This window comes from Kogia breviceps, chromosome X, assembly GCF_026419965.1.
Source record: "Kogia breviceps isolate mKogBre1 chromosome X, mKogBre1 haplotype 1, whole genome shotgun sequence".
NCBI classification, from domain to species: Eukaryota; Metazoa; Chordata; class Mammalia; order Artiodactyla; family Physeteridae; genus Kogia; species Kogia breviceps.
Genome location: NC_081330.1, coordinates 123,127,981 through 123,140,565, shown reverse-complemented (window position 1 = coordinate 123,140,565; position 12,585 = coordinate 123,127,981). Strand labels below are relative to the sequence as shown.

General features: G+C 39.3%; 1 protein-coding gene across 2 annotated transcripts in view; it reads left to right on the top strand.

Moving 5' to 3' along the window:
• MOSPD2 (motile sperm domain containing 2) overlaps positions 1–12,585 on the top strand; it is a 62,379-nt gene that overhangs the window by 34,120 nt on the left and 15,674 nt on the right. For both annotated transcript variants that reach the window (XM_059050846.2, XM_059050847.2), the window contains exons 9-10: positions 7,221–7,397; positions 12,105–12,217. In XM_059050846.2, coding sequence (XP_058906829.1) covers positions 7,221–7,397; positions 12,105–12,217 — 290 coding nt within the window. The remainder of the gene's footprint in view (positions 1–7,220; positions 7,398–12,104; positions 12,218–12,585) is intronic.

The following is a 12,585-nucleotide window of genomic DNA, read 5'->3' as shown; positions in this document are numbered from 1 at the left end:
AGTACAGGTCTTTTGCTTCCTTACGTAGGTTTATTCCTAGGTATTTTATTCTTTTTGATGTAATGGTAAATGGGATTGTTTCCTTAATTTCTCTTTCTGATCTTTCATTGTTAGTGTATAGGGATGCAAGAGATTTCTGTTTATTAATTTTGTATCCTGCACCTTTACTGAATTCATGGATGAGCTCTAGTAAGTTTTCTGGTAGCATCTTTAGGATTTTCTATGTATAGTATCATGTCATCTGCAAACAGTGACAGTTTTACTTCTTTTCCATTTTGGATTCCTTTTATATCTTCTCTGATAGTTTTGGAAGTCCTGTACACAGCAATGTTGTATAAAAGTGGTGAGAGTGCACACCCTTGTCTTGTTCCTGATCTTAGAGGTAATGCTTTCAGCTTTTCACCATTGAGTATGATGTTAGCTGTAGGTTTGTCATAAATGCCTTTTATTATGTTGAGGTATGTTCCCTTTATGCCCACCTTCTGGAGAGTTTTTTATCATAAATGGGTGTTGAATTTTGTCAGAAGCTTTTTCTGCATCTATTGAGATGATGCTATGGTTTTCTTCGGTTTGTCAATTTGGTGTATCACACTTATTGATTTGTGGATATTAAAAATCCTTGCATCCCTTTGGATAAATCCTACTTGATCTTGGTGTATGATCCTTTTAACGTACTGTTGGATTCAGTTTGCTAGTATTTTGTTGAGGAGTTTTACATCAATGTTCATCAGTGATATTGACCTATAATTTTCTTTTTGTGATATCTTTGTCTGGTTTTGGTACCAGGATGATGGTGGCCTCATAGAATGAGTTTGGGAGTGTTTCTTCCTGTGCAGTATTTTGGAATAGTTTCAGAAGGATAGGTGTTACCTCTTCTCTAAATGTTTTGTAGAATTCACCTATGAAGCCATTTGGTCCTGGAGTTTTGTTTCTTGGGAATTTTGTTTGTTTGTTTGTTTGTTTGTTTGCGTACCCGGGCCTCTCACTGTTGTGGCTTCTCCCGTTGCAGAGCCTGATGCGCAGGCTCAGCGGCCATGGCTCACGGGCCCAGCCGCTCCACAGCATGTGGGATCTTCCCAGACCGGGGCACGAACCCATGTCCCCTGCATCGGCAGGCGGACTCTCAACCACTGCGCCACCAGGGAAGCCCTCTTGGGAATTTTAAAGTCACAGTTTCCATTTCAGTACTTGTGATTGGTCTGTTTATATTTTCTGTTTCTTCCTGATTCATTCTTCGGAGATTATACGTTTCTAAGAATTTGTCCATTTCTTCTAGGTTGTCCGTTTTATTGGCATATAGTTGCTTGTAATAGTCTCTTGTGATCCTTTGTATTTCTGTGGTGTTTGTTGTAGTTTCTGCTTTTTCATTTCTAATTTTATTTATCTGAGCCCTCTCCCTTTTTTTTCTTGATGAATCTGGCTAAATATTTATCAATTTTGTTTATTTTCTCAAAGAACTGTCTTTTAGTTTCATTGATCTTTTCTGTTGTTGTCTTCATCTCTATTTCATTTATTTCTGCTCTGATCTTTATGATTTGTTTCCTTCTGTTAGCTTTGGGTTTTGTTTGTTCTTCTCTTTCTAGTTGCTTTAGGGGTAAGGTTAGGTTGTTCCTTTGCGATTTTTCTTGTTTCATTAAGGTAAGATTGTATTGCTGTAAACTTCCTTCTTAGAATTGCTTTGCCGCTTCCCATAGGTTTTGGATCTTTGTGTTTTCATTGTCATTGTCTCTAGGTATTTTTTTATTTCCTCGTTGATTCATTCAGTGATCCATTGGTTGTTTATTAGCATATTGTTTAACTTCCACGTGTTTGTGTTTTTAAAGTTTTTTTTTTCTTGTAGTTGATGTCTGTCTCATAGCATTGTGATCGGAGAAGATTGTTGATATGATTTCAGTTTTCTTAAATTTACCAAGGCTCACTTTGTGGTCCAGCATGTGATCAATCCTGGAGAATGTTCCCTGTGTACTTGAGAAGAATATGCTGCTTTTGGATGGAATGCTCTATAAATATCAGTTAAGTCTATCTGGTCTAATGTGTCATTTAAGGCCTCTGTTTCCTTATTGATTTTCTGTCTGGATGATCTGTCCATTGATGTGAGGTGTTACAAGTCCCCCATGATTATTGAGTTACTGTCAGTTTCTCCTTTTATATCTGTTAACATTTGCCTTATGTGTTGAGGTGCTCCTAAGTTGGGTGCATATATATTTACAATTGTTATATCTTCTTCTTTGACTGATCCCTTGATCATTATGTAGTGTCCTTCTTTGTCTCTTGTAATAGTCTTTAAAGTGTATTTTGTCTGATACAAGTATTGGCGCTCCAGCTTTCTTTTGCTTTCCATTTGCATGGAATACCTTTTTCAGTCCCCTCACTTTCAGTCTGTATGTCCCTAGATTTGAAGTGGGTCTCTTATAGACAGCATATATATGGGTTTGTATCCATTCAGCCAGTCTCTGTCTTTTGGTTTGAGCATTTAATCCATTTACATTTAAGGTAATTATCTGTATGTCTGTTCTTATTGCCATTTTTTATTTTTTTGCCCATGCTGCATGACTTGCAGGATCTTAGTTCCCCAACCAGGGATTGAACCCAGGCCATGGCAGTGAAAGCAGCAACTCCTATGCACTCGACTGTCATGGAATTCCCTTCTTCATGCCATTTTGTTAATTATATTTTCCGTTTATTTTTGTACGTCTTTTTTCTCCCCTTCCTCTTTTGTTCTCTCGTGATTTGATGACTTACTTTAGTGTTGTGTTTGGATTCCTTTTTCCTTTTTTTTTTTTTTTTTTTTTGGTGGTACGCGGGCCTCTCACTGCTGTAGACTCTCCCGTTGCGGAGCACAGGCTCCGGACGCACAGGCCCAGTGGCCATGGCTCACGGGCCCAGCCGCTCCGCGGCATGTGGGATCCTCCCGAACCGGGGCACGAACCCGTGTCCCCTGCATCCGCAGGCGGACTCTCAACCACTGCGCCACCAAGGAAGCCCCCTTTTTCCTTTTTGTGTGTCTATTGAAGATTTTTGGTTTGCAGTTACCATGTTTTGATATAGCAGTCTATATACAAATAAGATTGTTTTAAGTTGCTGGTCTTTTAATTTCAAATGCATTTCCAATATCCTGCATTTGTACTTCCCTCTTCTCATGATTGATGGTTTTGATCGCATATTTGTGTGTGGATTATTTCCTACCTTTACTGTTAGTTTGCCTTTACCAGTGAGCTTTTCCATTCATAATATTCTTGTTTCTAATTGTGGCTTTTTTTTCCCCATCTAGAGAAGTTCCTTTAGCATTTGTTGCAAAGCTGGTCTGCTGGTGCTGAATTCTCTTAGCTTTTGCTTATCTGTAATGTGATTTCTCCGTTGAATCTGAATGAGATCCTTGCTGGATAGAGTAATCTTGGTTGTAGGTTTTTCCCTTTCATATCTTTAAATATATCATGCCACTCCCTTCTGGGCTGCAGAGTTTCTGCTGAAAAATCAGCTGATAACCTTCTGGGAGTTCCCTTGTATGTTATTTACTGCTTTTAATATTTTTCCTTTGTGTTTAACTTTTGTCAGCTTTATTAATATGTGTCTCGGGGTGTTCCTCCTTGGGTTTATCCTGCATGGGATTCTCTGCACTTCCTGGACATGGGTCATTATTTCCTTTCCCATATTAGGGAAGTTTTCAGCTATTATCTCTTCAAACATTTTCTCAGGTCCTTTCCCTCTCGTCCTTCTGGCACCCCTTTAATGTGAATGTTGGTGCATTTAATGTTGTCACAGAGGTCTCTTAGAATGTCCTCATTTCTTTTTGTTGTTTTTTCTCTATTCTGTTTCATGGCAGTGATTTCCACCATTCTGTCTTCCAGCTCATCTGTTCTTCTGCCTCATTTATTCTGCTATTGATTCCTTCTAGTGTATTTTTCATTTCAGTTATACTGTTCATCTGTGTTTGTTTTTTCTTTAGATCTTCTAGCTCTTTAATAAACATTTCTTGTATCTTCTCCGTCTGTGCTTCCATTCTTTTTTTTTTTTAACATCTTTATTGGAGTATAATTGTTTTACAATAGTGTGTTAGTTTTTCCTTTACAACAAACTGAATCAGTTATACATATACATATGTTCCCATATCTCTTCCCTCTTGCATCACCCTCTCTCCCACCCTCCCTATCCCACCCCTCTAGGTGGTCACAAAGCACAGAGGTGATCTCCCTGTGCTATGCAGCAGCTTCCCACTAGCTATCTAATTTACATTTGATAGTGTGTATATGTCCCTGCCACTCTCTCACTTCGTCTCAGCCCACCCTTCCCCCTCCCCATATCCTCAAGTCCATGCTCGAGTAAGTCTGTGTTTTATTCCCGTCCTACCACTAATCTCTTCATGACATTTTTTTTTTCCCTTACAGTCCATATATATGTGTTAGCATACGGTATTTGTTTTTCTCCTTTTGACTTACTTCACTCTGTATGACAGACTCCAGGTCCATCCACCTCATTATAAATAACTCAGTTTCATTTCTTTTTATGGCTGAGTAATATTCCATTGTATATATGTGCCACATCTTCTTTATCCATTCATCTGTTGATGGACACTTAGGTTGCTTCCATGTCCTGGCTATTGTAAATAGAGCTGCAATGAACATTTTGGTACATGAGTCTTTCTGAATTATGGTTTTTCTCAGGGTATATGCCCAGTAGTGGGATTGCTGGGTCGTATGGTAGTTCTATTTGTAGTTTTTTAAGGAACCTCCATACTGTTCTCCATAGCGGCTGTATCAATTTACATTCCCACCAGCAGTGCAAGAGGGTTCCCTTTTCTCCACACCCTCTCCAGCATTTATTGTTTCTAGAGTTTTTGATGATGGCCAATCTGACCGGTGTGAGATGATATCTCATTGTAGTTTTGATTTGCATTTCTCTAATGATTAATGAGGTTGAGCATTCTTTCATGTGTTTGTTAGCAATCTGTATATCTTCTTTGGAGAAATGTCTATTTAGTTCTTCTGCCCATTTTTGGATTGGGTTGTTTGTTTTTTTGTTATTGAGCTGCATGAGTTGCTTATAAATTTTGGAAATTAATCCTTTGTCAGTTGCTTCATTTGCAAATATTTTCTCCCAGTCTGAGGGTTGTCTTTTGGTCTTGTTTATGGTATCCTTTGCTGTTGTGCTTCCATTCTTTTTCTGAGATCTTGGATCAACTTTACTGTCATTACTCTGCATTCTTTTTCGGGTAGATAGCCTATCTCCACTTCATGTAGTTGTTCTTCTGGGGTTTTTATCTTGTTCCTTCATCTGGGACATAATCCTCTGCTTCTCTCATTTTGTCTAACATGCTGTGATTGTGTTTTGTGTTCCACAGCCTACAGGGTTGTAGTTCTTCTTGCTTCTGATGTCTGCCCCCCTGGTGGATGAGGCCAGTCTAAGAGGCTTTTGCAGGGAATTCCCTGGCAGTCCGGTGGTTAGGAGTCCATGCTTTCACTGCTGAGGGTGCACATTCAGTTCCTGGTTGGGGAAACTAAGATCCTACAAGCCACACGTTGCGGCCCAAAAAAAGCCCATTTATTTTAGAGGCTTGTGCAGGTTTCCAGGTGGGAGGTACTGGTTCCTGCCCATTGGTATATGGAGCTGGGTCTTGTCCCTCTGGTGAGCAGCTGTGGGCTCAGGAAGACTTTAGGCGGAATGTCTGCTGATGGGTGGGGCTGTGTTCCCACTGTGTTGGTGGTTTGGCCCGAGGCATCCCAGCACTGGAGCCTGCAGGGTGTTGGGTGGGGCCAGGTCTTGGTGAGAAAATGGCAGCCTCCAGGAGAGCTCACGCCAATGAGCATTCTCCAGAACTACCATCAGCAGTGTCTTTGTCCCCACAGTGAGCCACAGCTGCCCCCCGCCTCATAAGGAGACCCTCCAATACTATGCTAATAGGTAGGTAGGTCTGGCCCAGGCTCCTATGAGGTCACTGCATTTTCCTGTGGGTCCTGGTGCCCATTAGACCTTATGTGCATCCTCCAAGAGTGGAGTTTCTGTTTCCCCCAGTCCTGTGGAATTCCTGTGATCAAACCCTGTTGGCCTTCAAAGCCAGATGCTCTTGGGGGCTCCTCCTGATGCCAGACCCTCAGGCTGGGCAGCCTGATGTGGGGCTTGGGACTTTCACTCCTGTGGGAGAACCTCTGCCATCTAATTATTTTCCAGTTTGTGGGTAGCCCACCCAGCATGTATGGAATTTGATTTTATCATGATTGCACCCCTCCTATCGTCTCGTTATGGCTTCTTGTCTTTGGATGTAGAATATCTTTTTTGGTAAGTTCCAGTGTTTTTTTGTCAATGTTTGTTTAGCAGTTAGTTGTGATTTTGGTGTTTTCATGAGAGGAGGTGAGCTCATGTCCTTCTACTCTGCCATCTTGTCACTGCCCTCAATCAGAAATGTTTCATTTTGGCGTGCTCAATTTTTGTCAATATTTTTATGCCTTCTAGGTTTCATGTTTTACTTAGAAAAGGCCTTCCCTTACTTAGGTTTTCTGCTTTTGGGGGTTTTGTTGTTTTTTTAATCCTCCTATGTGTTGTTCTGGAGCTTATGTCGTTTTTTAAAAATATACACATACATTTAAAGCTTTTATTCATCTGAAATCTTTTTGGTATAAAGAATGAGCTGTGGACTTCCCTGGTGGTCCAGTGGTAAAGAATACGCCTTCCAATGCAGGGGACACGGGTTCAATCCCTGGTTGGAGGGCTAAGATCCCACGTGCTGCGGGGCATCTAAGCCCACGCACCACAACTACTAAGCTCGTGTGCCTCGATCAGAGAGCCCACATACCGCAAACTATTCAGCCCATGCACTCTGGAGCCTGCGCACCACAACTGCACAGCCCATGCACCCTGGAGCCCGTGCACCACAGCTAGAGAGAGAAAACCCACACCCCACAACTAGAGAGAAGTCTGTGCGCTGCAACAAAAGATCCCACATGCCAAAACTAAGACCCGACCAGCCAAAAAAATAAAAAATAAATTTTTTTTAAAAAATAAGAATGAGCTAAAGATCCAATTTGGTTCTTTTACAGATGGCTGGCCATTTGTCCCACACCACATCTTGCTTTTTCCCTTGCTGTTTCAAAATGCTTGCTTTGTTTTAAATTTCACTATCTAATTAACTCTGTTTTCTTGGCCAGAGGAATGGATTTTAACTTTACTAAGATAATTATTTCTCCACCCACCTCTTAGCAAGCTGATACAAAGTTCTTTTCTCTCAGGATCCTTTCAAGTATAGCTATCCACCACTGGTAGATGATGACTTCCAGACACCGTTGTGTGAAAATGGGCCTATTGCCAGTGAGGATGAAGCTTCAAGTAAAGAAGATATAGAAAGTGATGGCAAAGAAACCTTGGAAACAATTTCCAATGAAGAACAAACAGCTCTTCTTAAAAAGGTAATTTTTCTAACATCTTTATTGGAGTATAATTGCTTTCTAATGATGTGTTAGTTTCTGCTTTATAACAAAGTGAATCAGTTATACATATACATATATTCCCATATCTCTTCGCTCCTGTGTCTCCCTCCCACCCTCCCTATCCCACCCCTCTAGGTGGTCACAAACCACCGAGCTGATCTCCCTGTGCTATGTGGCTGCTTCCCACTAGCTATCTATTTTACATTTGGTAGTGTATATATGCCCATGCCACTCTCTCACTTTGTCACAGCTTACCCTTCCCCCTCCTCATATTCTCAAGTCCATTCTCTAGTAGGTCTGTGCCTTTATTCCCGTCCTACCCCTAGACTCTTCATGACTTTTTTCTTTCTTAGATTCCATATATATATGTTAGCATGCGGTATTTGTTTTTCTTTCTTACTTCACCCTGTATGACAGACTCTAGTTCCGTCCACCTCACTACAAATAACTCAACTTGGTTTCTTTTTATGACTCAGTAATATTCCATTGTATATATGTGCCACATCTTCTTTATCCATTCATCTGTTGATGGACACTGAGGTTGCTTCCATTTCCTGGCTATTGTAAATAGAGCTGCAATGAACATTTTGGTACATGACTCTTTTTGAATTATGGTTTTCTCAGGCTATATGCTCAGTAGTGGGATTGCTGGGTCATATGGTAGTTCTATTTATAGTTTTTAAAGGAACCTCCATACTGTTCTCCATAGTGGCTGTATCAGTTTACATTCCTACCAGCAGTGCAAGAGGGTTCCCTTTTCTCCACACCCTCTCCAGCATTTCTTGTTTCTAGATTTTTTTAATGATGGCCATTCTCACCAGTGTGAGATGATATCTCATTGTAGTTTTGATTTGCATTTCTCTAATGATTAATGATGTTGAGCATTCTTTCATGTATTTTTTGGCAATCTGTATACCTTCTTTGGAGAAATGTCTCTTTAGGTCTTCTGCCCATTTTTGGATTGGGTGGTTTTTTGTTATTGAGCTGCATGAGGGGCTTGTAAATTTTGGAGATTAATCCTTTGTCAGTTGCTTCATTTGCAACTATTTTCTCCCATTCTGAGTGTTGTCTTTTGATCTTGTTTATGGTTTCCTTTGCTGTGCAAAAGCTTTTAAGTTTCATTAGGTTCCATTTGTTTCTTTTTGTTTTTATTTCCATTTCTCGAGGAGGTGGGTCAAAAAGGATCTTGCTGTGATTTATGTCATAGAGTGTTCTGCCTATGTTTTCCTCTAAGAGTTTGATAGTGTCTGGCCTTACATTTAGGTCTTTAATCCATTTTGAGCTTATTTTTGTGTATGGTGTTAGAGAGTGTTCTAATCTCATACTTTTACATGTACCTGTCCAGTTCTCCCAGCACCACTTATTGAAGAGGCTGTCTTTTCTCCACTGTATTATTCTTGCCTCCTTTATCAAAGATAAGGTGACCATATGTGCGTGGGTTTATCTCTGGGCTTTCTATCCTGTTCCATTGATCTATATTTCTGTTTTTGTGCCAGTACCATACTGTCTTGATTACTGTAGCTTTGTAGTATAGTCTGAAGTCAGGGAGCCTGATTCCTCCAGCTCCGTTTTACTTTCTTCAGATTGCTTTGGCTATTCGGGCTCTTTTGTGTTTCCATACAAATTGTGAAATTTTTTGTTCTAGTTCTGTGAAAAATGCCACTGGTAGGTTGATAGGGATTGCATTGAATCTATAGATTGCTTTGGGTAGTACGGTCATTTTCACAATGTTGATTCTTCCAATCCAAGAACATGGTATATCTCTCCATCTATTTGTGTCATCTTTAATTTCTTTCATCGGTGTCATAAATTTCTGCATATAGGTCTTTTGTCTCCTTAGGTAGGTTTATTCCTAGATATTTTATTCTTTTTGTTGCAGTGGTAAATGGGAGTGTTTTCTTAATTTCATTTTCAGATTTTTCATCATTAGTGTATAGGAATGCCAGAGATTTCTGTGTGTTAATTTTGTATCATGCTACTTTACCAAATTCATTAATTAGGTCTAGTAGTTTTCTGATAGCATCTTTAGGATCCTCTATGTATAGTATCCTGTCATCTGCAAACAGTGTCAGCTTCACTTCTTCTTTTCCGATTTGGATTCCTTTTATTTATTTTTCTTCTCTGATTGCTGTGGCTAAAACTTCCAAAACTATGTTGAATAATAGCGGTGAGAGTAGGCAACCTTGTCTTGTTCCTGATCTTAGTGGAAATGGTTGCAGTTTTTCACCATTGAGGATGATGTTGGCTGTCAGTTTGTCATATATGGCCTTTATTTTGTTGAGGAAAGTTCCCTCTATGCCTACTTTCTGCAGGTTTTTTTTTTTTTTTCTTAGGCGGGTCTCTCACTGTTGTGGCCTCTCCCACTGCAGAGCACAGGCCCCAGACGCGCAGGCTCAGCGGCCATGGCTCACGGGCCCAGCCGCTCCGCGACATGTGGGATCCTCCCAGACCGGGGCACGAACCCGTGTCACCTGCATCGGCAGGCGGATTCTCAACCACTGCACCACCAGGGAAGCCCTCTGCAGGGTTTTTCTCATAAATGGGTGTTGAATTTTGTCGAAAGCTTTCTCTGCATCTATTGAGATGATCATATGGTTTCTCTCCTTCAGTCTGTTAATATGGTGTATCACGTTGATTGATTTGTGTATATTGAAGAGTCCTTGCATTCCTGGAATAAACCCCACTTGATCATAGTGTATGATCCTTTTACTGTGCTGTTGGATTCTGTTTGCTAGTATTTTGTTCAGGATTTTTGCATCTATGTTCATCAGTGATATTGGCCTGTAGTTTTCTTTCTTTGTTACATCTTTGTCTGGTTTTGGTATCAGGGTGATGGTGGCCTCGTAGAATGAATTTGGGAGTGTTCTTCCCTCCGCTGTATTTTGGAAGAGTTTCAGAAGGATAGGTGTTAGCTCTTCTCTAAATGTTTGATAGATTTCACCTGTGAAGCCATCTGGTGCTGGGCTTTTGTCGGAAGATTTTTAACCACAGTCTCAATATCAGTGCTTGTCATTGGTCTGTTTATATATCTTATTTCTTCCTGGTTCAGTCTCAGAAGGTTGTGCTTTTCTAAGAATTTGTCCATTTCTTCCAGGTTGTCCATTGTAGTGGCATATAGTTGTTTGTAGTAATCTCTCATGATCCTTTGTATTTCTGCAGTGTCAGTTGTTACTGCTCCTTTTTCATTTCTAATTCTGTTGATTTGAGTCTTTTTCTTGATGAGTCTGGCTAATGGTTTATCAGTTTTGTTTATCTTCTCAAAGAACCAGCTTTTAGTTTTATTGATCTTTGCTATCATTTCCTTCATTTCTTTTTCATTTATTTCTGATCTGATCTTTATGATTTCTTTCCTTCTGCTAACTTTGGGGTTTTTTTGTTCTTCTTTCTCTAATTGCTTTAGGTGCAAGGTTAGGTTGTTTATTTGAGATGTTTCCTGTTTCTTAAGGTAGGATTGTATTGCTATATATTCCCTCTTAGAACTGCTTTTGCTGCATCCCATAGGTTTTGGGTTGTCGTGTTTTCACTGTCATTTGTTTCTAGGTATTTTTTGATTTCCTCTTTGATTTCTTCAGTGATCACTTGGTTATTAAGTAATGTATTGTTTAGCCTCCATGTGTTTGTATTTTTTACAGATCTTTTCCTGTAATTGATATCTAGTCTCATAGTGTTGTGGTCAGAAAAGATACTTGATACAATTTCAGTTTTCTTAGATTTACCAGGCTTGATTTTTGACCCAAGATATGATCTCTCCTGGAGAATGTTCCATGAGCACTTGAGAGAAATGTGTATTCTGTTGTTCTTGGATGATCTGTCCATTGGTGAAAGTGGGGTGTTAACATCCCCGACTATGATTGTGTTACTGTCAGTTTCCCCTTAAAAAGGTAATTTTCACGAAAAAAATGAAATTGAGACAAAAGCTGCAACCTAGCCCCAATTCTACCACTCGCTGGCTATGCGATTTTAGGTAATTCACTTCACTTGCCACCATTCCACATCTTTGTATGTAAAAAGAAAGAGGAAGGATGGCACTAGTTGACTGGTTGTGTGCTACAGTATATAAAAGGTTGATTCCATTCTTTTGTATAAAGATTGGCTAAACACATCTTAAAAGAATCCTCGTATCTAAATTTTTTATCTATCTAAAATAAATAAAAGTAATTAACTCAAAACATTACCTCGATCTACTTTCTCTTTTTCATTGTTAAAGAACACTTAGTTATGTTTTTATGAGATATCGGGGGCTTGATAGAGGGATAAATGTATTGCAATGTAAAACAGGTTTTAAAACGCTTAAAAGGGAGGGGAATTCCCGGGTGGTCAAGTGGTTAGGACTCTGCGCTCTCACTGCTGAGAGCCCAGGTTCAATCCCTGACTGAGGAAGTAAGATCACACAAGTCATGTGGGGCAGCCAAAAAAATTAAAAATAAAAATAAAAACTCTTAAGGGAAAGACCATGTTACATTTTCTAAAGGGGCTTATTTACATAGTAGGCACTCAAATATAGGTCAATCATCAGGTTACTTATATGTTAAATATATAATTTAGATATAATAAACCTATGTTAAAGATTGTAATTTGGATTGAGGCACTATAATGCTTACTTTTTGACCTAATGAACTTCCTGTCCGTGTGAAATTCAATTTCTTTTTCTTTCTTTCTTCATATATATATATTTTTTGTCTTTAGGTTAACATAACGGAACCTACTTCCAAAGCGGAAGAGAATGAAAAAGTTGATTCCAAAATGAAAGCTTTCAAGAAACCATTGAGTGTGTTTAAAGGGCCCTTACTACACATCAGGTACTAGTTGAGGATTTTATTAGCTATGCTTTCATAATGTATCTTGATCATTTTGAGGGAACTGCAAAATTAAGAAAACTTCTGGACTGTTTGAAACTGTGGAAATATAAAATTAAGGGTTATCTGAAGACTCACCTTGGTTTCCAGATATAGTGGATATTTGTAGCTACCTTTTTGTTATTTATTCTGTTGAGTGTGTTTAAAGGGCCTTTATCCTACATCCGGTAATGAGTGAATATTCATATATTAACAAATCCGAATGACATATATTTTTCTCATTTTACTGATAGTGTTTGACTTGCACAAGTTTTAGGTTGCCAGAAATGACACTGAAGTAGCCATTTATCAATTTGACCTTCCAAAAGCTA